Source organism: Takifugu rubripes, chromosome 2 (genome assembly GCF_901000725.2).
Source record: "Takifugu rubripes chromosome 2, fTakRub1.2, whole genome shotgun sequence".
Classification (NCBI taxonomy): domain Eukaryota; kingdom Metazoa; phylum Chordata; class Actinopteri; order Tetraodontiformes; family Tetraodontidae; genus Takifugu; species Takifugu rubripes.
Genome location: NC_042286.1, coordinates 7,350,573 through 7,378,555, shown reverse-complemented (window position 1 = coordinate 7,378,555; position 27,983 = coordinate 7,350,573). Strand labels below are relative to the sequence as shown.

The window sequence follows — 27,983 nt, the reverse complement described above, 5'->3', positions numbered from 1 at the left end:
ATTGTGTTTATAGATGAATCGGTCTCATCGGCTGCATTTTCAGCCTTTAAAATTAGAAACTTGCCAGATAAACCACAGGGAACAAAAGGTTTAGGAAGAATTTTTTTTATGTATGTGAAACGAATGGCTGCATACTACACAAATAGAAGCAGAAAGTTGATGAGACAGAGACCATTTCTGAGAAATCAGTACAGAACGTGAAAATACACATACCGGTAACTGGAAATTATTGCTTTTTTTTTCCTTTTCTTTTTTGCTATGTTGTTTTCTGGATTCCACCAACAAGACACAATATTCATATTCAACAGAAATGGAACAACAGTGACAAAACTGTGTCTTTGACCTTTTTTTTTGTAGACCCAGAAGTAAAATAAACATTCAGAGTCCATGTTGAACACAACACGATGACTTTTTTGTATTTTCTTTCCCTTGATTGAGCATTTTCAGGACGTATAACATGTTTTTTTTTAAATATATATAATTTTTCCCCCTGTTACAACATTGCCAAGAGAAGCTGTAACAAACTGCACACTGGTCTCAGCAAAACAAAACAAAAAACCCAAAAAATAACAGGTAAAATAAAGTTGGCATATGTACATAAATATACATTTTCATTTGTATTTTGAGCTCCATGACCACAGAGAGTATAAAATCTTTACAGGTATTCCTCCTGCTGCTCAACACACCGTCTCCTCAGATTCTTCTGACAGCTTTGCTGCAACGCTGATACAAAAAAAAAGGAACCTTTTCTCAGAAGATGAGATGGACACAGAAAAACAAAGATTGAGGCCGTCTCCCCTTCTTCTGCAGATCCAGAAACGTAAAAAGAAAGAAAAAAACCCACCAACAGAAAGCTTCGGCTGCAAAAAACGAAGTGGAGCGTTTCACTCGCTGCAATATGCTGGTGAAAAAAGGCTAACAAGGTGTTCAGCTCAAGACAAGTACACGTCAAAGAAATGTGCTTCCAAGTTTGCCTTGATACAAAGAACAAAAACAACAATAAAGTGCTCACATGCAGACAGAACTGTCTTTTGCTTATTGTTACATCGCAAAACATGTGTCGGATTTTGTGCTGGCGAATCACAAATGAGGTTCAGACTCGGCCAAAAGCCCTCTGTGTACTCTAGTACAACCATCGTATGATATGAGTGGAGAGAATCAAACAAAAAAAAGGGGGGAACTATTCAAGTAAGTCATGATTTTCATTGGACGTCTGTTCCAGATCTGGCTGAACTGCGCAAATGCTTGTAGAAAATAAAACCAAAAAGAGCAAGAGTCGCAATAGAGCAAATGAATGCTTTGGTTGACATCCCAGGGACCGTAGCAAAATGTTTTAAATTTGAAAATCTAAAAGGTTTAACAAACCCACAGCTGAGATATTTACAGTCAGGAGCAGCGAGGGAGCCCCAGGAAACTGCTATGAGATGTGGGGCAGCACATCAAGCAGTAGGACTCAGAAGAACAGAACGCTCGAACGAGAGGTTCGACACGACAGAAATCGACGCCCCCAAACCCTTAAAAACCCAGACGACCTGCGCTGAATTGGACTTGCTGTCCAATTCAACGCTCAGAAACGGATCCGTTCTCTGTCCGCATGAAAGAGTTTCAACAAAATGGAAAAAAAACACTTTAGTTTCTTATCCACAGAAATAACTAAGCATGCAAAAAGGTGTTGGGATATCAAATACACAGAAGGAATACACGGCTACAATTTAGCAAAAGAGTAAAAAAAAGAAAAACGACCCCGAAAAATGCAAGAACAAAAAGCCCACCACCACAACTTTGTTAGTCACAAATGGCATTTCGTGCTGCACGTGATGCTAAGTAGCTTCGTTTTCTTGATATACTTTGTTTGCATTAATGTTTCTTTTATTGTAGTACAGTATATACATGCAGACAAGAGTGAGCACACGCTCGATCCGCAGATATGAAAACAGATGGACCAAAGAGACGGATCTGAGTAAAATACCAGGGGGGTGAGAAATGTCTTTGTCGAGAGGTACCAGCGAATCAACTGGGAGACTGGAGCGGGACCGATGAGAGCTGACAGTGTGTTCGGTGGCGGGCGCCTGCGTTGGGACAGTTATCTCCACCCGTCTGTGTCAGCAGGGTGGTGAGATGGAGGCCCAGCTTGCCCGCCGCTCCCCGCCGCACCCCGCAAAATGTGATGGGTGCGTTTGTGGTTCGCATCCAGCCGCCTCATTCCAACGCCATGCTCGCCACCCACGCCGTCTCTCAGCAAATGCTTGTCGTTTTTTGTTTTTTTTTTGCTTATAGTTGAACTGAAATGATGGGCGTAGATGCTCTCCGTGAGCGCAGAGACTGGAGAGAGAGAGAGAGAGAGAGACATAGAGAGAGAGAGAGAGGGCGGGTGTGTCACAGGTTCAAAAGGGCGGTCGAGAAGGCCGCGCCACTGTCGTGGAGGTGAGTGGGGGGGTCTTCAGTTGAAGACCTTCGGGGGTCCATCGGGACGTCTGGTCTGGACGATCTGCTGCTTTGGCCGCACCGCCTCGTCCTCTTCCGTCTCGCTCTCGCACACGTGGACGACCACGCTGGGCGTGGACTCTGTCCCCGCGTGGAGTTCATATTTCTCACCTGAAAGGTGGAGGATGGGTGGAAAGAGGTCACAGAGGAGGCCATACCAAATTTTAAAACAGATCAGACAGACAATTTCTAACTTTTCCGCTAACTTCTTTGGACAGAAGAGGGTATTTGAGGACGTCATCTTGGTCCCAAATCAACCCAGCCATTTCCGGACACTTTATAAAGCCGTCAACGAAACCATTAATCAAGATAATCATCAGCAGGTTTTAAAAAATGTATATAATGATAAGAGGAAATTAAGGTTAGTTGCAGTCATACTACGTTTTTAGCTGCAGGTGTTGGTGCTGCAAAACAAAATGAAAGATATTCCTTATTTCCAGCGTCAAATCGCAATTAACACACATTTTTATTAAAGCATCACTAAGGTGTGATCTGTGACACTGTGACACTTCAGTAAGGTATATTAAAACCTTTAAATATTCAGCAGCAGACGTGTCGCCGCTGTGGATGGTCCACTAGCGAGTTTTAAGATATAATGCTGAATAGTTTGAGCCGAACTCAACAAAAAATGAAATGCTCCGGTTAAATGCGCCTGCTAATGCAAAGTCTGGCCTGTTTCCAGATAGATGGAGGATATTTCTGCCACACAAATTTCTCTCCTGTGTGTCCCTCCGTTGTGCTGACCAACAGCGCCCGTCTGTAAAGATCCTGACTTAAAACAGATTGGACAGACTTTCCCTTCATTTGTCCAAATGCCAAAAGCAGCTGATAAGACGCGCTAGATGTTATCGTGGTTGCCACAGAGATGAGAATCAGACGGAACAAGGACGGGGAGGAAATTGGTCAGCTTGCGTTTCAACGTGGTGCCAAAATAGATAGACAAGCAATGAATGGAGCCCTGCTGTTGCTGCGGCGCGCTGACAGAGGGAGTCAGCACGCCGCGCTGCAGCGCTGCACCACTCTGACCTCAGACGCCAGGCGGAGAACAAAGCCGCTTCCTGATGCATCGTGTTGCTAGGGAACAGAAGCTGAACAACAAGAGCGTGCCACTCTGTGTGTGTCTGTGCGTGAGTGTGTGGGTGTACGTGAGCCAAACCATGTTTCTGTTGATATTAGGAAAAGATTATTGATGTTTGAGTGGAGAGGCGCTGTTTTCCCACCTCATCAACAACCACTGCAGACACGACACGCATTTCAGCGTGTGTGCGTGCCCGTGTGTCTGCGCGCGTGTGTGTGTGTGTGTGTGTGTGCCTGAGTGTGTGTGCAAGGTGGCATTTTAGAAAGGTTGCTGTAATCTAAAATCTTGCCAAAGTCGATGGCGGTAATCTCGATGCAGAGAAGCTGAAAGTACTCTTCACTTTGAATTTAAATCCAACTGACTTTATCTAATTTAAGTATGATAAATGAATGAATCGAACGACTTGTCTCATTTAAAGTATTTTGGTTCTTCCAACAGATTGTACAACCATTTATGTTTAAAGATGGCCTTCATGAAAAGGCTCTAAAAGCACCTCTATCGCCCCCCGGTGATAAGATATGGATGATAAACCTTTGCTCATTATTGGATGGGCAGACAATGAATACAGATGTGACAGAATTATTAAATATAAGTTGGTTAACAATTGCAGTTATTTAATGGTGCCTCCCAATGAATATGCAATGCAAGCATGCTGCGTACTGACCTCTGTACCGACTTTGCAGGGCTCACATAGAAACAGTAAAATGTCTATCCGAAATAAAAATGCATCCATGAACTTTGGGAAAATTCAAGAATAAAAGTATTGTGAGTTCTTCAGATAAATTGCCTGCCTGCTGAGGAGCAGAATCATTTCCTGTGCTGCGTGCCACTCAAGGATGACTCACTCAAGATCTTGTTTTTTTTACGTTTTCCAATGTTTTCCTTCTCTGGGCATCTGCATAGACTTTGATGGTCTGTGTCTGAGAGCAGGTTAAACTGTATGTAACGTGGCAAATACGTCTTTTCCGAGTACTGACCAGGACCGAGCTTGGCGACGGCGCACAGCAGGTCGTAGTTGATGACTGGCGTGGCATCCTCGCTTTGACTCCAGCCCACAGGCGGCGAGGCAGGTGGCGAGATCAGAAACTGCTTGACGGGCTGCGGAGGGGCCAGGTACGACTTGTCAATGTCCTCGTCTCCATTCTGGATCTGTGGAGAGACCGTGAGGCTGTAACGCGACATGAAGACTTACTGCCTTTACACTCCTTTTCACAATGAGATTCGGGGGTTTTGATAGCTGCTAATTGTCATAATTACTAAATCAACATGTGCCATCTGTGTGAGGGTGAAATCCGTAATCCTCTTACATCAACGTGCTGTGATGTGCAGCAGGAGTCATGATGGGTGATATTTGGGATAAATTAAGCCTCCGTCAGAGTTGACTCATTACAGCATGTGGGAATGTGACCTTTTGGATCCTGAGTCTGAAGCTGCAGCAGCCAGTGACGGACGTTCTACTTACTTAGGTGTGCTCAAATCTCACCTGAGCAAAGTACAGTTTGAGCTTCCTGCCGTTGAACTCTGACTCGTGCAGCTCGATGCGGGCGCGGGCGGCGGCCTCCGGGGTGCTGAAGTTTATCCGGACTCTACGGAAGCTTTTGAAAAGCTGGAAGGTGGTGTGCTCGTCGTAGATCCGAAACAGGGCCTCGAACCTCTCCTGTACAGGTTAAAAACAGGAAATAAGATGAGAAACATTTGACAAACATTTGAACAGCCTGCATCTTTTTCTTATCACCAACAAACAGCACATTTTGAATGCGTTATTTAGCAAATTCCCACACAACATTATCTATTTTAAGATTTATTGATGACACGTGGAGACATTACAAATAACAGGCTTCATTTCTTCCACTCTCGTTTCAAAAACACTGTCCCTTTATCATATACCCCTATCCCCCCTGTCTCCACAGGCATCAAATTGGCCCGTCTCAGCTGTGAGCACAATCAAACAGCTCAGCAGGAGCATTGACGGAACAATGAAGATGCTTTCGGAAAAATCGGTGGTTGTTTGTCTCCCGGCCGACCACCTCACAGCACGAGACAAAACGCGACTCTGGGAAGATCTTGGCAGCAGCGGAGACGGAGCGGATCAGCCATCTCGAGGAGGCGACTGTCAGAAACCGTGGGAGATCAAGTTTTACAGCCCCGTGAGACTTATTTTATCCACCCCGTGGCAACAATTCCAGCCTGTCTAAGCTATTTATTGTCCTCTATCAGTGGGAAACGTGCGGCAGGGAGGCTCCCGCAACCCCTCCCATGGTTGGTTGACACAGCAAGTCTCGACGGGGTGGAAAGAGCGGCTATGACACCTGTCTCTGCTCTCATAATGGTGAAACCTGCAGGGTCAGCACTGTCAGAGGAGCGAAAACACCAATTCAAAGATGGGGGCACACCTGTTATACAATATTTTGGCTGGACGGAAACAAACTAGGTTTTTTTAAAAAAAATGTTTATAACAGTGTTTTATACAGAAATAAAGTGAAAACACAGAGGTGAATGGTGGGTGCTCTGGGGGGTTCATATCTTCACTCCACCTAATGCAAAGGGTGGTTAATGACCGAGCTACTGGTGACCCACAGTCGCTGCAGCGCGGTGCTGGCCATGGCAGAACAATTCACACTGTAAGAACAAGTAGGTCTCTGCCCAGTTCAGCCTCTCCCACACATCCTTTCACGTGCACTCTGCCCCTTGGAGCAGCTGCCTGGACTCCACCCTCAGACTTTCAGGCATTCCATTTTTAGTTGGGCACCTTGAAATGTGCACTGAAACGAGGCAGCAGGGGAAAGAGGGCAGGTCGACCCACTGCAGATTTAACTAGAATGCCAAAAAATGCTGTGAATGATGTGGGATAGCAGAGGAGGCTCATGTTGGGATGCTTTGCTCCTACATAGATGGCGTAAATGTTCTGTTTTACTGTTTTAAGTGACCACTTCAGGGGTGCTGTTGATGCAAACGAGAAGCTGATGGATTCTGACAGAACTCAGCGTTTCTGGAAAACTCTGAGATTTGCCGCTCAAATCGTGATGTGATGGGCCTCCGTTGGGACCAGCGATGAATATGTCACGTGACCTTTTAATGGCATTAAAACCAGACACAATGTTCTGGCATTTTTATTCACAAATTTCAACATGTTGTTTTCCAACTTGAAATAAACTGCTGGGAAACTTTGTGGCATTTTTTTTTAGAAGACTTTATAGTTTATCTGGCCTCCATGATGCTGGGGTTAGCACCCACAACCTCAAAGCCTTTTTTCACAAGTTGCCATTAAGAGTTCTTCATTTCATAACAGACACTTTGTTTATGCAAAATGAAAAATGAATCAGTAGATATTTATTTTTCATTTTGAATCCCTCATGACCTTATGGATGACAGGCCTACAATCTCTCTCTCATACACACCCCCTAACCCTAACCCTAACCCTAACCCTAACCTAAACCCAACTGAAAGCTCACCCTAAAAACCAAGCCCAACCATTAAACAGTCCTTTGAAGTTTTGAGGACCAGCAACAATTTCCTCACTTCCCAAAAATGTCCTCACTTTGCTGGTAGAATGCACGTTTCAGTACTCAATATGTAGCAAGTACAACACACACACACACACACACACACACACACACACACACACACACCATTCAGCAATATAGACACGAGGAGCAGTGTAATAAAGGTTCCCAGATCAAATCCCATATTAACACCTTATGCTTTTTTGCTGATAGGTTCACATCTCGTTGGCATGTAACAGCTCTCCAGGAGCGAGCGTTGGGGGGGAAGGAGGTGGAGTCGAGGGGTGTTTGGTTACGCAGAGCTGCCATTGCAGTTTTCTCTTCAGCGAGCAATTATTTTTGTTCCCTTCATGTGTGCAAGAGTTACATAAATGAATGTGTGTCATGCTGTATGTGCATAATAGATTCAGAGTTCTTCATATATATATTAGAGTCACAATACTGTCACAGATTTGAGGCTACGTGCTAATTAAAAGGCACAAATACTGCAGCTGACAAAATAAGCTACCTTTATTAAGCTCAGATGTTACAATAAATAAGGTAATGAGTGTTTGACTTTATCTTCTATCAGTCCTCAGAGATAAAACACACTAGTGGAATGTGACTTTAATGGTCGGCTGCATTTTTTTTTTTTTTTTTATTTCTAAAGGAGGTTTATTAGCCTGGTTGGCTGCAGAGGTGGTTATGTAAATTCTGCTCTATTTCACTGACCCCACAAACATCAACCAATGATTAAGTAAAAGTAAAACACAGGATTGTTGACTGTTGGAATAATCTGTTAAACTCACATCGGGTGCATGCTGGGTCATATCGATCAGTCAATTATTTATTCGTTTTAGGTGAACTGGAGAAGGTGTAGAGCCCCCTATTGTTTTACAAGAGACATTACAAATAAGGGACATGAAAATGTCTACACATCAAGGCGATGTTGTTTCACAAACATGTACAGCATTTCTTTCCCCTCAATCTTACTTGTATATTTTTCACAGAAAACCTCTAACAGAGGTTTACATTAGGCTACAATATGAACTCTATATGGCAGCTGCTTGCTGTAAAAGCTCTCAGTAATGGTCTGGGAACTGGTACTGCTGCCAGCCACGAGGCCAAGGTCCATAATTTACAAACATTTTAACCTTTGAGAGATGAAATGTGGACACAAATCCTCTCCAAAGTGTAGCTGGAAGTCAGAAGGAACGCTTAGGTACTTTCTTTCAGTCCGGCGTTGTCAGTTTTAACTAACATAGAGTAAGAGTGGAGGTTTCTGTTGATGCCAAGGAGCGAGAATGTACAGCAGTCGTCCCGACGGCCTGGGACCGCACACACACACACGTCTGTGTAATGGTATGAGTCAGGTAATCTCCCAGTCCCTATTAATGTTGAACAGAATGTGAGCACAACTGAAGGACAGTGGTTCATCTGTCCAGGGACACACACACACAAACACACACACCCTGCACCTGCTCTGACTGTATCTGCAGCGAGCCAGGACAAGCGAGAAAGAACACCGTGATCTTCCTTTCCAACAGTCCAAATAACTTCTGACGACGGGCGAAAATGGGACACAAAACATTTGACACGCAACAGAAAATGTGGAAACTGAATGTGCATTTCAATCAAAACATCCATCTTTCCCAACCGCTAACAATCATCTACCTCTCCACAGTTTCACTCGACCCTTGTGTCTAAACCCCGATGACAGTGACGTGTTTTAGGGTGGACACGCTTGTGAAGAGGTGCCATGATTGAAGCACCAAGTGCTGCCATTAATGCTGGCCGCCTGTTCGCCCCTCTCACCGTGTCACCTTTACATAACAGCCAGGAGGAGCCTCTGCAGGTTGAGTTCCCTTCCACTGTCTCATGACGCCTGTATGCCTGCTCCCCCCTCCACCCAACCCAAATTAGATTTGACACATTATATTAATCAAAGCAGTTTGTTTTATCCGTGGGGAAATAAAGACAGACTCTTCCACCGGGGGGAAAGAAAGTCAATTTCAGATTATTTCCTCATTCGTAGCGTGTAAAAGATGTTGCCGGTTCCATTTGTTCACACAAAAATTAGATATGAAGTAATAGCTGAAACTGTGTACATGCTTTTCCATTTCTAAGCGTTTGTGCATCCTTTAGTCAAAATATGGACAGACGCTCTTTAAATTTGGATAGAATGGGCATTTAACTTTGAATAATATTATATTTTTGACTTTTTTAGCATTGCTGCTGCTATTATTCATCCACCCTCCTTGGTGGTGCTGACAGAAAGTAGTAAAATAAATCCACCTTTCCTTCTGGTGACAGATGCGACAAAGCTGAAGGGGAAACTATAGACATAAAGAAGAGCGGAGCAGTAAAACCCTGCCGTGAGCGATGTAAACGCTGCTAGCGCGATGCTACCAGTGCAGCAGTGACTGTAATGTCATCTTTCAGCTGGCTGGATGAAGCAGTTATGTTCTTGACACTAATAAAAAGAGCATGGCTGCGGCGGCAGCGGGACATGTCTGCAGACATGATTGGAGGCAGCGAGCGAGTGGTGAGCCATCCTGACAAGATCATCAACAATCAGGAAGATAAGGTTCTGAGGTGCAGGGCTGCAGCTTGGGAGAATGCATGTTTATTCAGGTAATGAATTTGCTAAGTGCTGGACCTGAGTGTTACTCCGTGAGAGATGACCGCCACTTAAGTGCTTCTCCGTGTTATGTAAAGACGGAATTGTGTTTCAGAGCAACGCGCAGAGATCGGTGGCAGTGTTTCAGGACAGACCAGAATCTATATCTGCTGTATCCTCATCCATTACGGAAGAAGAAGAAAAAAAGAAAAAAAAGGAAAAATCCACAAACACACACTCAGAAAACACCATTAGCATTATAATGATTTGTCCTCAGAAATACCGGATTAATTAAAATAGATTGGTAGACATATCGCAGGGTACAAAGTTAATTGATTGGAATATTCATAAATTTTTGCAGGTAAATTAAGGTAACGACTCCTGTTGATGGATGAATAAATGCTGATTTGTGATGGAAACACACCACTTGTCTCCTCCACACCGACTGACCGACTCACAATGCTTTATTTTTGCTGCGGCTTTGCATTTAAGCTAGTGTTTAAATCAGATTTGCACTTGGATACTCAAATCCATGAGAGTAATCCGCACGCTAGTTCAATTCTACACTGAATTACACCATTTGGATCAAAAGGAAAAGATTAACCCAGCCTAATTGGGATGTAAAATAAAACGGTCATTGGGCGAGGTTTTGGGAGTTTTTTTCTCTGAAGGTCTCGCGATTCGCTCAGCTTTCCTTACAACACGTGTGCGGCTTTAGCACGCTCTAATCTAGACCCCTCGTGCTTGAATGGGATTTGGGTGAAAAACCATCAAACTGGGCCACGGAGCCTCCGGGTGAGACACTGAAAGCATTACAGTAAAAATAGACCGCGTTGCTGTAATTAAGAAAATTAAATTCTTTAAGTGTGAGGACGGTCATTTTTAATTATCCGTCTCCCTAAAGGGCCAAACTGGAACCAGTCTAATGAGGTCAAATGAGAGCGAAGGATTACAGTGATAACAGACAGAGCTGGATGATGAATCAAACCCCGGTGCACGTTTGTTCCAGCACATTTAGGCTTATCACATTCCACGATTTTTCCATAAAACGGAGCCAACTTTCCGATGCAGTCACCAGCAATGGTGGGATGCGTTTAAGGACAACAGAGGTCCTGTGTGAAGATGCTTCACTCGCAGCCGCGGACGCCAGAAACCAGAAAAATCAAAAGGCAGAGGAGAGATAAGCCCTTTTTAAAATAATGCTTATCGACTGCGTTCGTCATCATTTGGTGACCCGGCAACAGGGACGGAGAATAAATAGATGACCCCAGGGCAAGGTATAGAAATTAAACTTTAAATTAAATTAAATCAAGCTAATTAAACAATGCACTGAGGAGCACATTGTGGGCCGGTACAATGAGAACACTGTCACGGGTCAATCATCAGCCACGACGGTGCATTTCAAGTACCGATGTTCAAGACTTCTAAGCAAAAAAATCAAGATTCAAACCGTGTTTCTTGAAAAGCAGGTGAACGTGCTGACCAGGGAGTCCCTCCTCGGGCCAAATGGTCAAGCAATGTTCCATTATGACGTTTATAAGATGCTGCCCAAACATAAAATAATAATAATACAGTAGGTAGGGTAAGGACATCCAAAATCCAGCAACAACACCAACAATTACAAGTTGTGGTAAAAATGGCTCTTCCTCCTCTAGGGTTAGAGTTAGTCACAAACTAGGATGGCATGATTAAGGATAAAATAATTAATAATGAATCAATTGCCAGACCGGTGAACTACCGGTGAACCTCCACTCTCACTCAACCAATAGCAATTGTGCATGCGGCGTGCGAAAAACCTCTATGCTCCGCCTCTTTTCCAGTCCTCCTCAGCTTATTCAAGTCATCAGCAAATGCTCATCACATGCGTGAAAATGTCAGATATTGTGTTTTTCCAATGTTGCCCGTGAAAACGCTGCAGCCACCTCACTGATCTTTCTAGCTGTGGACCAGCGGTTCAGCACTATAATGACTGTAAGCTGATGAAGTAATTATGGGTTGCCTCAGAGAATCCTGCTCATTACCAGTGGATAAACTCTGAAGGTTGTGTGTGGTGACCCGGCACTCTCCCTCTGCCTCGCGCAAAGCAGCCATTAGCATTCGCAAATCCTCATTACCTCAAAACTCAAAAACAGAACATGATCGGGAGCTTTTTAACAGATCACCAGGGCCGTATAACCGACGGGAAGCCGTGCGGACGGGTAATTGTTGGGGGTGGGATCAATAACTTGAGCGCAGAGTGGTATCGACGGGGGCCGACTGAAAGGCGCTACATCGCGGCTCCCTCCGGGACAGTTTGTCCGCGGCACATAGATTTAAATCAGTTTACAGCATGGGGACACATTAATCCTATTACCGCCAAGCTGGTCTTTATGGTTTTTATTGAAGCAGGAGCTTTTGCTGGTCAACAGCACTTAGGCCACTTCTGCTCGCAACCACAACGTCTCCCACGCAGATTTAGACACTTTAGGGACGACAACATTTCAGCGAGCAAGTCAATATTACATAAGGAAGCTGAAAGGATGCCGCGGCTCTTCCTGGAGGTCATGGGCCCATATGCACAGATGAGATCGCTCTTCAGCCGGTGATGCGCAACTCTTGCGTCACCCGCTGAGTTGACCGATGAACGCGCATTAGCGCAGCAAAGGTCGAGGGTCGCGCGGGTAAGTCACAAAATCCAGCGGGCGCCGCACGCAGTTTGGGGCGGGAGCCACCCTTTTTGCACGCCGGCATTTCACAGGTCGGCTTCTGCGGATGATCGCGAAATCTCCTTCTTCCAAAAATTCAGTCGGAGATTGAAATCGAATGGATGGCGTCAAATGAAACGAGGCGTATTTGATTAATAGTCCTGCTTTTGTACCATATGAATGTCAGCTCCCAGTCGGCCGAAGTTCTGCCGTATCGTTTTAAAGGTCGCTGGTGTGCCATTACTATTTCAGGCGCCGCATTGTTTTGTTAAGAGTTCTGCTTGGCTGAAAATTGCGCTGGAAATTCTGCGGGTGAAATTGTGTTCCAACAGCAAATCCGACGACAAAGGTCCTTTATTGCGTGACAGTGTTTCTGCACCTTTCCTCTTGCCAAGAAAACTGCGAGTGGCATTCTTTTCTCGTGTTGTTTCTAATCTTATCACCACACGGCCCTGGTCCATGTGGTAACCAGACACCCCCGCCTGGGAGACGGCTGTCCTTTGTTGTGCGTCAGGCAAATGGACACAGTGTTAACCTTTAGCTGACACCTGAGCCCGCCGCCTCTCTAAGGTTTCAGGCCAATGTGAGCTGCCCATCTCCCCCTGCTTAGTGCCCAGATTGGGGGGGGGGGGGGGGGCAGGCACACCTGAGCCCAATGCTCGGGCCTGGAGCCGCTCAACCTTGCCAGGATGTAGATCTAGTTTCTGTCCAGCTCAGAACCTGATACTGTCCCCGTCCTGGTCCTGGTCCTGCCTCTGCTCCTCTGCCCCTCGCCTTGTCCCCAACAGCTGGTCAGAGTTCATCACCATCATATTGTCTAAAAATGCTGAGTCAGGTGAAAGTTCAAACGCCTGATTAAACTTTAATGAGAATGGACTAAATAATAAAACACAGACAATGAGTCACGATAGCGAACTGTAAACTTTGCCTGCTTGCCTGAAAATCAAAAGCGTTGGAAGCTCTGAGAACCGTTTACCAGAAGGAACGTTCTCGTCTGTATTCACAACGCAGGAACGACCATTTTCGCCACGGCATTGCATTGCAGGGCGCCGTAACTGCGACAATGGGAACCGCTTGTGGCGTAAGGCACGCTGCCTGTTCTAACACACAAAGAAAAATGGCGTTTTTAAAGATGAAATACTAAAACGATATGCTGATAAACATCTAAATCGTGAAGGAGAGCCAAGGCCAACTTTCTGGCAATGATAAATGTAACTTCTGCAGAGGAAGACACTGAGAAAAAATGGGAAAGTTCTGTTGCCGCACAGCTAATAGATTCAGCAGTGAGGCCCTGAAAAACCCTTCAGCTTCACTGTGACCTGCTCTTGTTGTCGCTACGCCTTATTTAGCGGCTGACAATCATGACGCCACTGTGTACGGTGGCATTAAAGAATAAGGAAACAGCTAAATGAGTCCTCATAACCGGCGCCGTTTCTGAGCCGCTAAGTCCTGGGAGGAGACGTGACACCGGTGACGGCTAAACATCGAGGCGGAAACTTTTCCATCGGCTCGCCGACGGAGGTGTTTGCTTATCTGCTGACTCACAGCTGCGGCTGGAACGTGTCGGTGCGGCGTCTCGGAGTGAGAGGGCGAAATTAAGTTGAAAAATATCATTTTGCGGCTTCTGGCGCGGTCTCAGAGGCTCTATAATTAAGTATGAATCGCAACATCCTGTTTATTTCCACACGTTTCTTGGACAGAAATAGCACAAGAGAGCCTGAAATTTTTTTTAAAGTATATATATTAAAGCAAATAACCAAACAGCCGGTAAAGACAGGAGGCGTGCGAAATTATAGGCGAAGGCCTTAAATCAAGGTGAGCGCAAAGCCTTGAATCATGATCTGTGAATGTATTCACTGCCTCTGTGACCTTCAGCGTGTGTCCTGTGCTGTCATCTGCTGTTGCCGGTAGTTCTTCCAGGTAATTACTGTGACACAACATTCCCGCTCCGCGGCGCCTGCCCACGCCGGAACCTTTCAAACCAAAAAATGACGGCGCCTCTCTTTTCTGGTTAGAAAGCGGTTTTCTGTGAAAGCTTCGAACAGCGTTCGAACAACCTGCCTGCTTGGCTCATTAATGATGTAACCAGCTGGGACGAAGCCAAGGCGTGGGCCAGCCATTTAAACAGTGTCAAAACAACAGCTCCGACAGAACGGCTGCGGCATCTCCTTTAATTAAAAACCCACCAAACACTGATTATCTCCGCGTTGCCCATCCAAGCACCACAGCCATTACCTAATCTTTCCTCGGAAGGGTCTATAAATAGCAGCAATCCACATGTTATCTCCCCCCCAAAAAATGCTTTAGAGGGAAATAAGGATGTCGCGATTGTTGTTTCTCATCTTCAGATTTGAGAGATATTATTAGAAAATGATTAAGATCATGTTCAATGATATAAGGGGGGAAAAGGAATGGGGGCTGCTGGGGAGGTGAGCTCAGTCCGAGCCTATCCCCCACGTGCCTTCCTTTAATCTTGTGCTCTCAGTGATCTCTGTTGCCTTCGGTGGGCCACAAACCGGGATTAGTGGTGTTCTCTGTGTCATTCCAAAGTCTAATGTCCTTCTGCTCTTTTAATTATGCACACAGACACACAAGGAGATCATATTCTACTTTTTTAAAGGGAATGTGTGAAAACTGGCCTGTCTGGTGTCTGACGACCGTCACGTGTGACCTACGAAGCCCAATTTAACAGTACAATATTGGAAATCATCAATAAGCATCATGTTTGTGGTAACAGAGCACATAAATGTATTGTAGTTTTATTTAGTCTTGCACATGTAAGCAAAGACCTGGGTGGAATTGCAAGAAACTGTGTGTTGGATCAATATTACATCGTTGCTGGGGTGAAATCTCTGCATTTTTGGGTGCAGCGGTTTGGTCTGCAGAGCACACCAGCAGAGAGGGAGACAGGCCAGGGTGGCGTGCGTACACCCCAACTGTGATGAACACCTACTCTGATTATAATTACTGGATGATTCAACTCGTGTCGAGCTCCTGCGTCGCTCTGTTGTGCCCTCCCTCTCTGTTCTGCTGCCTCGCTTTGGCTCTTTGGTGATGAGTCAAATAAAACAAGCAGCAGGTGAAGGTGAGTCAAGCTCTGCCAGGATATCTGCGCAGCTTTCAAGCCCCCAAAGCAGTGCAAAGGGAAAGAGGAGTCTACGCTGTCCTGCCCCTTGGACAAACACTTGAAACCTTCAGGAGAACTAAAAAAAGACTGGTGTTTAGAATAATCACAAAGAGTCTCATCAGAGCGTGTCATACATGTTATGGTGCTTCCATCTTTCCTGCACCCACAGTGCTGATGGGATGAGGAGAGAGCTGTAATGAAGAAAGTGACTGTCCACACTGCGTCTCCCTCACTTTCTCTGTATGTGCTTCGCATGGACAATGCCACACATCCCACCCTTGCTTGCGCATCATCTCGACACCCCCCACACAAAGAGCCCCTCTCCTCCTAACTTTCCCTGAAAAATGCATACATGCCAGCTCCAACCTCTGCCTGCTGCACTTCGGGGATTTAACCAAGCGTATCTCATCTCCAGATCTGCAGTTTCCCTTTGGCGTTGCGCGCGTCGCGGGACGTGCGTCTTCGCGATCCGGCGGCTCCCATTGATAAAAACCCTGCATTCAACGTAACGCAGCCATGCATGCGCTTGTGTGAAGCATGGCATGCAGCCGCGGCATGGGTCGGATCCATGCGGCTTAAACGTGCACTGGCATCGTCTGGAGGAAAGAGCGTACCTGCATTTTGTCTGACGTAAATACCTCGGTGTCTACTTCACAAGCGATGATGGTCACCATCTCCAGTTTCATATTTATCGATGGCATTCCCCCTCGCGGTCGGAAACGATGGGGTTGATTAAAAGTCTCTGTCGGGTAAAGATTCTGTACAGAAAGGCGACGTTAGGTCCAGTTCAGTTCGGTTTGTATCAGAGGAGAGAGTTGCTGCCGGACTCTTCGCTGCGCCGACAAGAGTGCTGCCGCAGCCTCTCTCCCTCTCCCTCTCGCCCTCTCTCTCTCTTGCTCTCCCTCCCCCTGTGGCTCCACATTGACGTCATTTCTATCTTCACGTTCATGTTTTACGCCACTACAGGGCCAGATGAAGCGCGCACTGCAGAATTCGCCTGATTCCAGTTCATTCCGCTTCATATGATTTATTTCTGGAGTCACTCTTCAACTTCAAGCCTCAGCTGCGCCACCGCGTTTCTTGTAGGAAGCTGGTCGGGTCTCCAGGGATTAATGCAATTAGGAGTTTTTGCCAAGAAATATCTATTGTGATGAACGGACGCCAGCTCATTTATCAATCATCGGGGGTAAAAGGTCATCTGGATGAACCTGCGGAGGCTGTCATTCGTGAATCACAGCTGTGACCATGTAAAACAGACCCCTGACAGATCCCATCATTGTATTTTGGTCCTGCAGTAATTGCGTAACAGCGTCGGTCAGACATGTGCAGGCTTATTTGACTCCAGTGGCCTCTGAGGTGCAGACATGGTGAAACGACAGTCATTCTGATGCGCTCACCGCCAAAGTTGGCAGATGCGGAGATGAATATCTAATTTAGGCAATGGATTCTTTGGGCAGGGTGCTTTGTTGATACTGGAGAGAGCTACCCCCCGAAAAAGTTCTAAGCCAGCTGCAGCCTGTAATGTAACTTTTAATGCTGACTAGTTGATTGGAGATTAAGTGTACCGTGGCTCTTTATCGCAACAAAACCGGAGCTAAATGCAGCCGCGGCTCGGTCTCTCTTAAACACGAAGCTGCGCTTAAGGTCTCCATTTCAGCAGGAGCTAAATTAAAATGAAATTTCCACAGGCTTCGTGGGTCATTGCGCAACATTCGAATCACACAGTGTCTTCCTCCAATCAATCTTTTCTCTCTCAGTTTCATAACGATAATTGCCTGATGGGCTGAGACAGCTAAGTCCCCCATAAGCCATTAATATTGAGGCTCTAGGCGGCGGAAGCTATTTCTGTCTGCGTGTCAGTCATTGTCCGTGCTGTGCAGATGGAGATATTTTTGACATTCCTCCATCAGATAGCATTGGTCAGGCTGTTCCCTGTCTGGAAGAATCTACATCTGACTGCCAAAAACGCCATGTCCAGGTTGCTGAAACCTGCCCGCCACCATCAGCTGCTTCATCTGTTAAACAGACGGGATGCAGAGGCACCGCCAGAGATGGCCCGGCTAGATCTGAGGTTTTTCCAAAACAACCCTAAAAATGAGGGATGCACCGAGTGCATCCACCTTTTCTTACTGCTGTCTGATGTAGCTGTTGCTGGGTTAAAAACAAACAAACCATGATGATTTATTTATGCTCCGCTCAAAAATTCTCTGTTCACTTGCCCCTATTTACAAAGTCTTGGTCAGCAGGAGAGTCAGCGTCCTGTTGAGGGAAAACTCAGCTCAGCACCTTCTGTTATCACACGTTTATTGAACCCATCTGAACCTGATCCATCACTACCTCTGAGGCGATGTTTACTCATTGTTCAGGATTGAAAATGGGGTAAAAATGATACAAAATCACCCGATGAAGCTGTTTTTCATCAGCAGCGCGGAGGCTGCGCCCACTCTGATTCAAATCCCGAGTCCAGACTGAAGCACACATTCAGCAGGTTCGTTTGCTGATAGTGATCAACGGGTTTTTGTTTTTGTTCTTGCTTTTTTCCATAATGTCCCAACTTTTTTTGTTGACTGGCTTGTCAGCTCAACCCTGACTTGGACCCAGTGGGCTGGATACACACCAGAGGAGCAGCAGATGGATGATTTAACAGATGAATGGCAAATAAATTAATAACAAAATATAATGAAAAGTATAAAGTAAATTCATTTAACTGCCTCAGCTGCCCGCCAGTTCTAAGAATCTAAACTACTATAATTATTAAACATGATATGAGTTGAAAACTATGAAATATGTCAGATCTTTCATTTGAGCCATTAAAACTAGAAAGAATTTGACAGTACTTCAGGTATTCTGCTGCAGAGATACAGTCTTGATATGATCCAGTATTTATCACTGTAAGATAGAAAGAGATACTGCATTTGATGTTTTCCAAAATAATCTTTTTCCTACTCCACATTTTTCATCAATGATTGCTAATATTAAAAGAAAATCTACCGTACTTTGAAGAGGTCAGTAATAAGAGCTACAGCTGTTACTGTAGCTAAGTTACTGCTCGTTGTAAGAACAGGGTCGTCTGAAATTTAGGATCATCTTGGTTGGTCCTGCCCAGGGCTTCTTCCTGTTTAAAGGGAGTTTTGGGGTCAGACTCTGGGATTCTGCGAGGCGCCTAGAGACAATCTCGACTGTAACAAGCATTTTATGAATAAAGTTCAAATTCAATTGAACCTTTGCTACAAAAACACCAAAGTTCCCACAGGAAGGACAGCTGAAACCTATAAACATGCTAATATGCTACACTATCCCTGCAACATCCACAGAGATATTAGATCATTTCAGATTAAGCTCCTCTCATGATTGTTTTATATGTTATACATTAACAAGCCCTTTAAAGAATCGTCACAATGTTTTAGTCTGTTGATCTCCTTACGCCTCTCTGCTGCAGCCGCTGACAAACATCGGACGTTTGTCATTCGCGCGTGTTGCCGATGCGTTCCTCTGATCGCCTTTGCCTCATCTGATCTGACAGAGATGGATGGCTGTGCATGATGAAACACTTGTCTTCTCCTCTGTCCTCATTCTGCAGCCCTCCGCCTCCCCCTGCTGCTGCTCATCCACCTCATTCTCAATTCTCCTTTTCTCATTTACAGTTCCCTGCGTTAGATCTCGCCTAACCCACCAGCGCAGGACTCTACGGAGGGGAATGTGACGCAGGTCTTTTATTGATTCGAAGCGTGAAGGCGCAGCCGAGAAGACTTCCATCGTGAAGTTTCAAATTCTGCCCTCCTTGTGTCGAAAGCTATTTCACTAGTTTACATTTGAGATAGTAGCAGTATAAAGCCTGGACGACCCCCATCTGTCACATTTCCAAAACAAACTACTTCATCGATGACTCACTGTGATGAAACAACATGGTGTTTCATAGACGAAGCAAAATATAGTGTTGTTTTATTAAAAACAGAGATGAGGAGCAATATGGCGGCATGTCTCCAGATTAGTGATGAGCGGACTTTGTATTCTGAAGCAGTGCTCTGCAGAGAAGCTGAACAGAGGGAATCAGGGCAGTGGATCATCGTGGTCGGCTCAAAAGCACACGTCCGTGTCGGTTAGCGTCCAGCCGGAGCAAATACCAACAGACACGTGACCAAATATGCAAATCTGCTGCCTGTGTGCGTTTGTACAGTCAGTCCACAAACTAAATTCAGTCTGAACACACACACACATGCACACACACATACAGATATTTATTCACTTTACACAAATTTGACCAAAATAGAAATGACGGGAATAACTCCAAAGCGCCTGCACTGCAGGCATGCTGCAGCTGCATTATCATCATGATCAGGTTTGTTCCCTCACTCCCTCTCTCTCTCTCCCCCCCCATCTTTCTCTCTCATGCACACACACACACACACACACAAACACACACAATCCATCCCTTCAACCTCATGCTACCTCAGTTGGCCCAGCCAAAGCCAACCCTGGTGCCAGCGCCAATGCAGCTGGTGTAATCTAGGCCAAGCTATTTATAAAAGCAAGCAGCCAAGTACAGGCACAGGGAGCCAGGGGAAGACGGAGGGTGTGGGTGGGGTAGGGGGGATAAAAGAACATCTACAAGCTGAGGAGATAGACCCTCAGAGGGAGGGTTTGCAAAAACAAAAAAAGATGGCTGGATTGATGGATGGATGTGTCCAGGGCATAGAAAGTAGTAAGAGGATGAGTGGGACATGGAAGGAGGCGTGGTCTCGGTAGGTCACGTGGCCTGAGTGTGCACTAAAGATCATCACAAATGTTTTACATGACTTCTGGCAACTAAGCTGTAATTAATTGCAATAGACAATTCCCTGAGACCATCTACAACAGCTACCCTTTTCCTCCTAATGAACAGAAACAAGCCTGTTGTTACGTGGGCACGCTGTTGCACAAGCGGAATGAGCAATAAAACCAATCATGAAAATCATGCCATTATTATGATGCGGGGGTCTCAATGTAGTCGAGGGAGCTCAGGTGAAAAGGTGATCGGATGCATGAACAGTTAGCTCTACTTGCTAGCTGAGGCTGCAGATTCTCTGTTCCTGAGAGAATTCATGCAGCAGAATAATCCCAAATTGTTAAAAAGTTTTTTATGCAAACTTTATGTATATATGAGAAAAACATTGAGCTACAATATTACTACAATTACTACTACAATATTATCAGTTTATTTAAATAGTGTCATGAGTGCATCAGAAATGTGAAAGTAGGCCTTTTTTTAATGAACTACAATGTTTCATTACATCTAGTAAATGCACATGCACACATGGCCTCTCAAAGACATTGTTTGGGATGGCCCACATCTGGTGGGACAGCAGCAGTTGTTGGGTTTTTTAAGCACATCCAGCAGCTTAGAGGCTCCTGTATGGAGGGATGGACGGGGAGGCACCGAGTGACACGTGACCATCATCTCCCTCAGCCAAAGGCTTTAAAATCAGGTCAGATCTTGGGACGGGTTATAGGCCCACACTGCAGACACAACAAAGGGGGTTAAAGGCGTGAGATGTTCTTAATATCTCCAGTACAGTTATTTAAATAAAAGGAAACTAGAGCAGCAGATAATCACCAGAATGATCACTACAGTAGTTTGCTTCACTCAGCTCTAGCAGTCAGCATGTTGCCCAGGCAACGTTATTAATCCCCTATTATTGTGGGGAAATTCCAGTATGTAATCGGCGTTTTGCCATTTAAAATGATTGTTTTCAGTCAGCTGCTTCCTTGTTGATCGTCAAACTTGGTCATATTGCTGACGTGGAGAGTTTAGGCTGTTCGAATCTGCCTGATGTGTGTTCTGATTCCCTGGTCGTGTCCCCCCACCCTCCTCCAGCAAACCTAATTATGCTCATGTGTCTCACCTAGACCTAATCATACCCGCTCCCCTTCCTGGGTGCTAAAACCTGGCGAGGGGAGCGGGTAAACCCTCTTTCTCACCCATCTTGTGAATCTCACTTGTGTTGACGATGCCTTTCTAGTATGGTTGCTCCGTTCAACTAAACTGAATTTAAATATTCAGCATTACAAACATAACATGTTTGTATATATTTCATTATTAAATATTTTTGTAGTGAACTGTTTGGACCATGTGAGAAAGTAGATTCAAATAATAAGTTGGGTTTTGTCATCTCTGAGTGTGTGAATGCAGCGACGGCTCACTGCAATGAAGCCGGAACTGCTGCATTTGAAAGTGGCCACATTTCTATTTTTAGGCTGAACTGGATAATTGTGATTTAAATAGAATAGTCAGACAACAAATAACATCCTGCTGTGGATTCTGAAGCGTTTTGTAATCAGCTGCTGTGAGGAGAGAGAGTGAGACGTCTCTTTTATCGTTAAACAACCATTTCTGAGTCCAATCGGGCTCGCATACAGATGAGGGAAGCTGTATCTCTGTGAAGCCCTAACAGAAAATGCACAGCAGCACTGTCATGGTAGTACGGTTGTTTTCAAATCTGAAACATTGCAAATTAATTTTAAAATAGTGGGTAACAGGAGACAAAACTGAAAATCCTGAAATCAGCAATAAATCCACAAGTCAATAAGAGAGCTCAGTGGGATTTTTATGGACATCAAGGATGATATTATTTAATATTCTGAGTGGCACATCGAAACATATGGTAGAAAATACACACATTCTAGAGACACACACATACATTGGAAAGCCAAAATCCACCGGTTGATTCAACAGCTGCTTCACGCACATCACCGCCACTCTGGAGTCCAACAGCACCCACCCAAGGCTAATTAGCTGAAACATACTGGTGCATTTAACACCTCTATGTGCTCCACAAACCAAGCAGAGCTGCTGTCAACCTGTTCACAGTCCCATCCACAGCAACAGCAAACTCTTCTTCTCCTCTTCAGTGAACTTTCAGTGTGGACCAGAGAACAGAGAGATGAGGTGACCGCGGCACTGCTTGGCCACCCACAGTGCAACCAGGCCTATATTGTTGCTCGCAGCAGATTTCTCAGATGAATCTGTTTCTGCTTCAAACCTGCAACCTTGTTGCCAGAATATTTCTGGGAGCAGCTGCGTGTGAATAGAGTAGCAGATCTGACCTAATACATCCTCATATCAGAGCCAGAGCTGTTTGGTCCACTTTAGATGCCCAGAAATTTGTTTTTCTTTTTTTGGATTGTTTCGATCAACGTCGCCCCAAATGGACAACTGTGGTAACTGCAGGATGTCCGAGCACTTTCAAAAGGACAGCATGAAAGTGAAGGTGTGGGATTTTTTCAGCATTGCTCAGCCGATCAAGCTGAGTTCCCAGACTATCTTGTTGTAAAAGTGCCCTTATATGGTGTGGATGTAAAAAAGAACCCTCCTCTGTTGTGCAACAGACAGCAAAGAGGTCACGCTTTAGTCCAAAACTATCTGCATGATGTTTTGCTCCAGGACTCAATGTTTCCTCCGGTCAAATGCTGCCAGACATCATCTGCAGCAATCGTCAAAGTATTAGACCTATTTTAACATGCAAAGGATGACAAAGTGATATTGGAATGTTCTGCTTCCCAGACTGAAATCAAATGTGGACCACTGGCAGATTCCCCCTTGACTTCAGCATCAAAACACATCAGAATCACTTTGCCGTTCGTTACTGAATATCTGTACCTCAACAGCTCGACGCGACAAAATTGCACATTTTATTGCTGTCGGCTGCTTTCCACTATTTCAGCTTGATATAGGAAAAACAAGCACAGCAGGTCGGCGAGACGACCCTGCTCGGCGCACCAGAATAATATCCAGGCCACAGCAGGAGCACGAGCCCACGGCGCTCATTCACCGCAACGCTGCATCATGTCTGACCTTCAGCACCAGCTCCTTCACGTTCACCACCCAGCAGTGGTGCCCAAAAATAGACGGTCTGACACACGCGTGCATGCAAGTACGCTCTATGTACACGCCCGGCCGCTTGCAGTCACTTCTCGGCTCGGTTTTCACATCCTCTCTTACACTACCTTTAGTCCCCATGCAGTTAATGCTGCTCTCTGCTCTGGGCCTGTCTTACACTATGGCCCGAGACATGTGAGTCACACCATTAGACGTGTTAGACAGAAGAGGGGCAGCCCTTCAGATGTTGTCCTCCGCCGTTAAAATTGCTTATTCATGAAAGCGTCAGCTATATATCTGTTTCTTTTATTCATTCCGGATCCATCAATCTTTTCGGCTTCTGTTAGTGATCTTTTTTTAACTCCATTGCCTCCTGCTACCTCTGCTCATTACCCTGGTCTCATTGTCTCTTCTCTCTTTCTCTCATCTGTTTCCACCTCTTCTCTGTTCTATCTAGTCGGTGGCTTGTGTGGATTGACGACTTTTCCTCACACGGTAGGAGACCACTGCTTGGGAGAGCTATGGTCGTGAACCCAACAGCTGGATTGTGGGAAGAGGAAGTGCACTATTGGAGACCTACAAAACAACCCCCAGAATTAGTAACTATTAGTCTCCTTGAAAGTGACAAGAGGTCTGAACCTCCTCCGGTGGGATGTTTGCTCATGGCTGTGCAGTTTGACTCTGCATTTCGGATAAGGCACCAGGCCTTGAGCTCTTCGTAGTGAGCAGAAGTGCTTCGGTTATCGTTTTCCCCAACCTGCAGCTGCAGCAACGTATCACCAGTGCTCCTCCAACAGCAACAGTTAGATGGGTTCAATCATTCGGATGTGGAGTTGTCCATGGAAACGGAGTTCGCTCTTAGGTCAGGGTCATTATTCATGCATATGTATGATAAGTGCAGGCAGGTGCAGAATTGTGGGTAAAGATGGTTTTATTAAAGGCAGCACTGGATTGTCATAAGAAAGGTGCAAGATTCTAGTTTGAATTATTACAGTAACAGAAAAATTGTGCATACAGTCATAACTTGTTGTGCTTTAGGTTTCAAATGTAGTTATTTGTCTTCACCTAAAGGATCATCCAGGTTGCTTTGGTCATTTAGCTGAATTGCCTCTGGTCGTTTCATTTTTGTGATAATTATGTCTTCTAAAACTCTAAAACACTGCCATTATAGCTGCATAATGCACTTGTTAAATACGATGTGGTGTTGCTTTAAAACTTCAATAAAGGTAGTATAGAGTGCTTGTTTGGTCCACCATCAATGTGCATTCTGTTTCATTTTTGGATGTTCTGATCTCACCAGAAGAAATATTCATTTGATTCCAGTGGCAAATCTATAATGGTGACAGTTGGGCAAAAATAAACTAAAACATTAGTAAAAAGAGCTTCTTTGATCAGGGTTATTGTCTGGTTCTGGACTGAACGCAGCTTCATCAGACGGCAGCAGGAGCAGTAATAAGGTTTGCTCTGTGGCCCAACTCAGATGGGCCAACAGAGGCCCCGCCGACCCCACTCGTCTCCATCTCCTCACCAGCTAACAACTTTTGGTCAAACTTCCTTAGAAGGGGGTTAGATAATAAATCATGTCACAATTAATAAATCAAAGCCACCCGGGCTGATGCCCCGCTCCCCAACATGCAGTCGATTGTGCTCTGGATGAATGGGAGAACCATTCACACGTCAGCAGTAGGGTTGACTCAGCACTTTTAAAGTTCAAACCATGATGATTCAGCACGGATTCAGTGCAGGTTTTTTTATGAAACCTAATACAAGTATTCAGGTGCAACACTTGAACCTGGAGGCATATAATAGCACGTTTAAAACAAAGCATGCACGCTGTCACGGCGTTTTAAACCAATGCAACAGTTTCCAGAAGAGCCTCGTTTCCTTAAGACATTCCATTCTAATCACTCAACTTAATTTACGCTCCATATCACCTAAAATCTGGTGGTTGGGGGGAGAGCAAAGCATTTCATATGAGATAATAAAATGTTCCACTTCCCTTTCACTGATGTAGAATAAAGGGGAAGGCTTCTACAGCTCACTAAGAGCTTCTTATAAATACGTCTTCCTCTCTCCGCAAGCAGGTCTTTGAAAACACTAACAGAAGGTAAAAGACGGTGATGAGGGGGAGCCCGGAGACAGAAAAATGTAGGTTGCCATGTCCCTGGTCTGTACAGCCTAAAATGCTAGGATGTGTAATAGCACGTGGAAACAACAAGCACCGCTACAAGCCCAGAAAAACAACCTCAGTCCCGTTTGTGATTCCACAACGTTACAAACATTAAAAAAAAGTTTCATCTCTCTTCTCTTCCTGTCCTCATTTGGCAAAACTTTATCTGAATGTCAAAAGTTATTTTTAGCGCGGCAGCTCGTCTTAATTGAACCATATGGAGTCTACTGACGTGACTGAAGGGAGCGTGGGAGGCATTTCCACTTAAAAGCTGCAGCGTGCATGGTAATGAAGTGAGGAAGTGGGGGGTGGGGGGGAGAAAGGGGGGGGTGCGCGGTCCACAGCGACGAGCAACGGGTGTTCCGACAGCAGCCTGACAACGCGTGAGCGATCCGTTTAAAGGGATTTGGAATACGTGCCGCATTTAGCCCCTCCACATACACGAAAGGAACAAATGTAAACACATACAAGGGCAACGCTTACAGCTGAACGTGATGCAGTATTATAAAAAGAGCTGTTTCATAAAGGATGGATGGATGGATCCAAACACAAACCAAAAGCCCGCATGGCCACGAGAAACAAAAGGCAGCGTCGATTTGTGCAGGTCGGGAGCCGGCGCTGCAGATGACATCATGCACTTGTTGCTCATTCAATCCTGGATGCGGTGACACATTCAGCAGGATGACTCAACAAAAAGACATCAAACCACAGAGCTCACTGCAGCAGAGCGTGACCCCGTGAGTGCCCCCCCACCCCAGCTCCCAGCTCCCCACCCTGTGTGCGTCCTCTTCGAACGCAGCCTCGTGGACGTTGCATGCAAACAGTGCCGTGGGAAGGTCGCTCAGGTCCATCATCTCGTCTGCCATGCCATCCTGGTCTGGCTCGCCAAACAGCATGTCCTCCTCCTCCTCTTCATCGGGGTCGCTGCTGTAGGCCTCGGAGCCGTTGCTCCAGGCTTTGGAGCTCTCTCGGAGCATGCTGAAGCCTTTCAGCGGACAGTTGTGGTGGTAGGTGGTGTAAAAATAGTAGGAGGGAGAAAAATCAAGTTTTCTTTTATGGCTGCAGGATATAGATTTTGGTGACACTTGGAAATCATTCAAAATGTCATTTAGAACAAAAAGGCCCTGTTATTCATTAGATTTGAACTAGATTATTACAATGTTACAATACAGTACAATGTCCACACAGACTGCATGCTTTAAACATATTTTGTTCACACTTAGATCTTATGATTTACAATATATTTTTGAACGTGGTTTCGCTCGTCACTGTCACTTTAGTGGAATCAGCGCGCCATCTAGTGGACGATACGAAAAAGAACTCTGACTAATCCCTTTAACAGAAATGCAGTATACTTGTCGACAATAATCCCAACATTTGACTGTCAAATTTAATTCCACACAATTAAACACAACACGCCATAGCATTAATAATGGGTGCGTGATATATTTCGACATCATTATTTGCGTCTTGGAAACAGCTGGATGTTACGTGATGGAACCGTGAACGCAATAATAATAATAAATCACATGAGTTTGTGGTCAGATCATGGTTATTTATGGAAACACTGCTAAATTCACGTCAAATAGCTGTGACGAAGACAGAATTGCTGACACGAGGAGCGACTGGCGGTTTCAATCTGCGTGAAAGCGATGACAGTCGTTTTACTCACCTCCCAAGTTTCAGCGAAGGCGGAAGTGACCCATCACGAATGCACAAAAAGCGGGATTTTTCTTTTGATTTCGCTTAATCCCGTTTATTGGACCTGTTGTTATTTTAGAAAATGACGTCACACGCGTCGGTATTGCAGAGAGCGTGAAGGTGACGTCACTCGCGTTGCATTGTGGGGCCACGACGCCATCTTTAGAGCAAGGCGAATGTAAACAAAATTGTCGAACACACGCCTGAGGTGCTCAAAGAAGCTTCAAATGCATAGCACTGTCGATCTGAATCATTTGATGCAAATTTTATGCAGAAAAATAAAAACCCAGAAGGCTCAATTCGTCCTCTTGTATTATTTAACCTCTACTCATCACAAATTCGACACAGACATCTGTCTGGCTGCACCAGATTGGGATCATCTGGAACATATAAAAGGGAACCAAAGGATGAAAGGTCTCACTTGTGTTTTTACATGACAAGGTCGTGTTTTACAGTATCAGTCTGTCCAGAAAGCCATCTGACATGTAACAGATTTAAATTATATATATTTTAAATGTCTGCATACACCTGTTGCAGAAATACACCAAAGTGCCAAAAACAATATGAATTTATGATATATGCCGACATAGAAACTTCAGTGGCACCATTTCTCAATCCTTAGAGTAAAGAATATGATTTTGGCCCACGGTCTAACTGTAATTCATCCCAAAGGTGTTCTATTGGTTTAAATTCAGGACTCTGTGCACCACAGTCAAGTTCTCCCATACCAACTCCCTCATCCATGTCTTTATGGACCCTGCTTTTGGTACTGGTGCACAATC

The 27,983-nt window shown here is 45.1% G+C and overlaps 1 protein-coding gene across 2 annotated transcripts; it reads right to left on the bottom strand.

Annotated features, from left to right (window-relative positions):
• Positions 1 to 89: 89 nt before the first annotated feature.
• Positions 90 to 27,325, bottom strand: rcan3 (regulator of calcineurin 3). Of its 2 annotated transcripts, XM_011618230.2 has the most exons (5): positions 27,173 to 27,325; positions 26,274 to 26,485; positions 5,046 to 5,219; positions 4,540 to 4,711; positions 90 to 2,595 (listed from the first exon to the last, which is right to left on the bottom strand). In XM_011618230.2, the coding sequence occupies exons 2-5, from the start codon at positions 26,475 to 26,477 to the stop codon at positions 2,441 to 2,443; spliced, it is 705 nt and encodes a 234-aa protein (XP_011616532.1). In that variant the 5' UTR covers positions 26,478 to 26,485; positions 27,173 to 27,325; the 3' UTR covers positions 90 to 2,440. The 2 variants fall into 2 exon arrangements, with proteins under 2 accessions (XP_011616532.1, XP_003962549.1); XM_003962500.3 differs by lacking the exons at positions 26,274 to 26,485; positions 27,173 to 27,325 and adding an exon at positions 16,090 to 16,347.
• Positions 27,326 to 27,983: the final 658 nt, after the last annotated feature.

Bases quoted from the DNA above. Each gene is read 5' to 3' on its own strand.
- rcan3 (XM_011618230.2), bottom strand. From the start codon at position 26,477: ATGCTCCGAGAGAGCTCCAAAGCCTGGAGCAACGGCTCCGAGGCCTAC. The intron at 5,220-26,273 runs GTGGGGAGCTGG...TAACCTGTACAG, and splicing joins TCGAAGAGGACGCACACAGG to GAGAGGTTCGAGGCCCTGTT. The intron at 2,596-4,539 runs GTCAGTACTCGG...TCCACCTTTCAG, and splicing joins CGTCGCCAAGCTCGGTCCTG to GTGAGAAATATGAACTCCAC.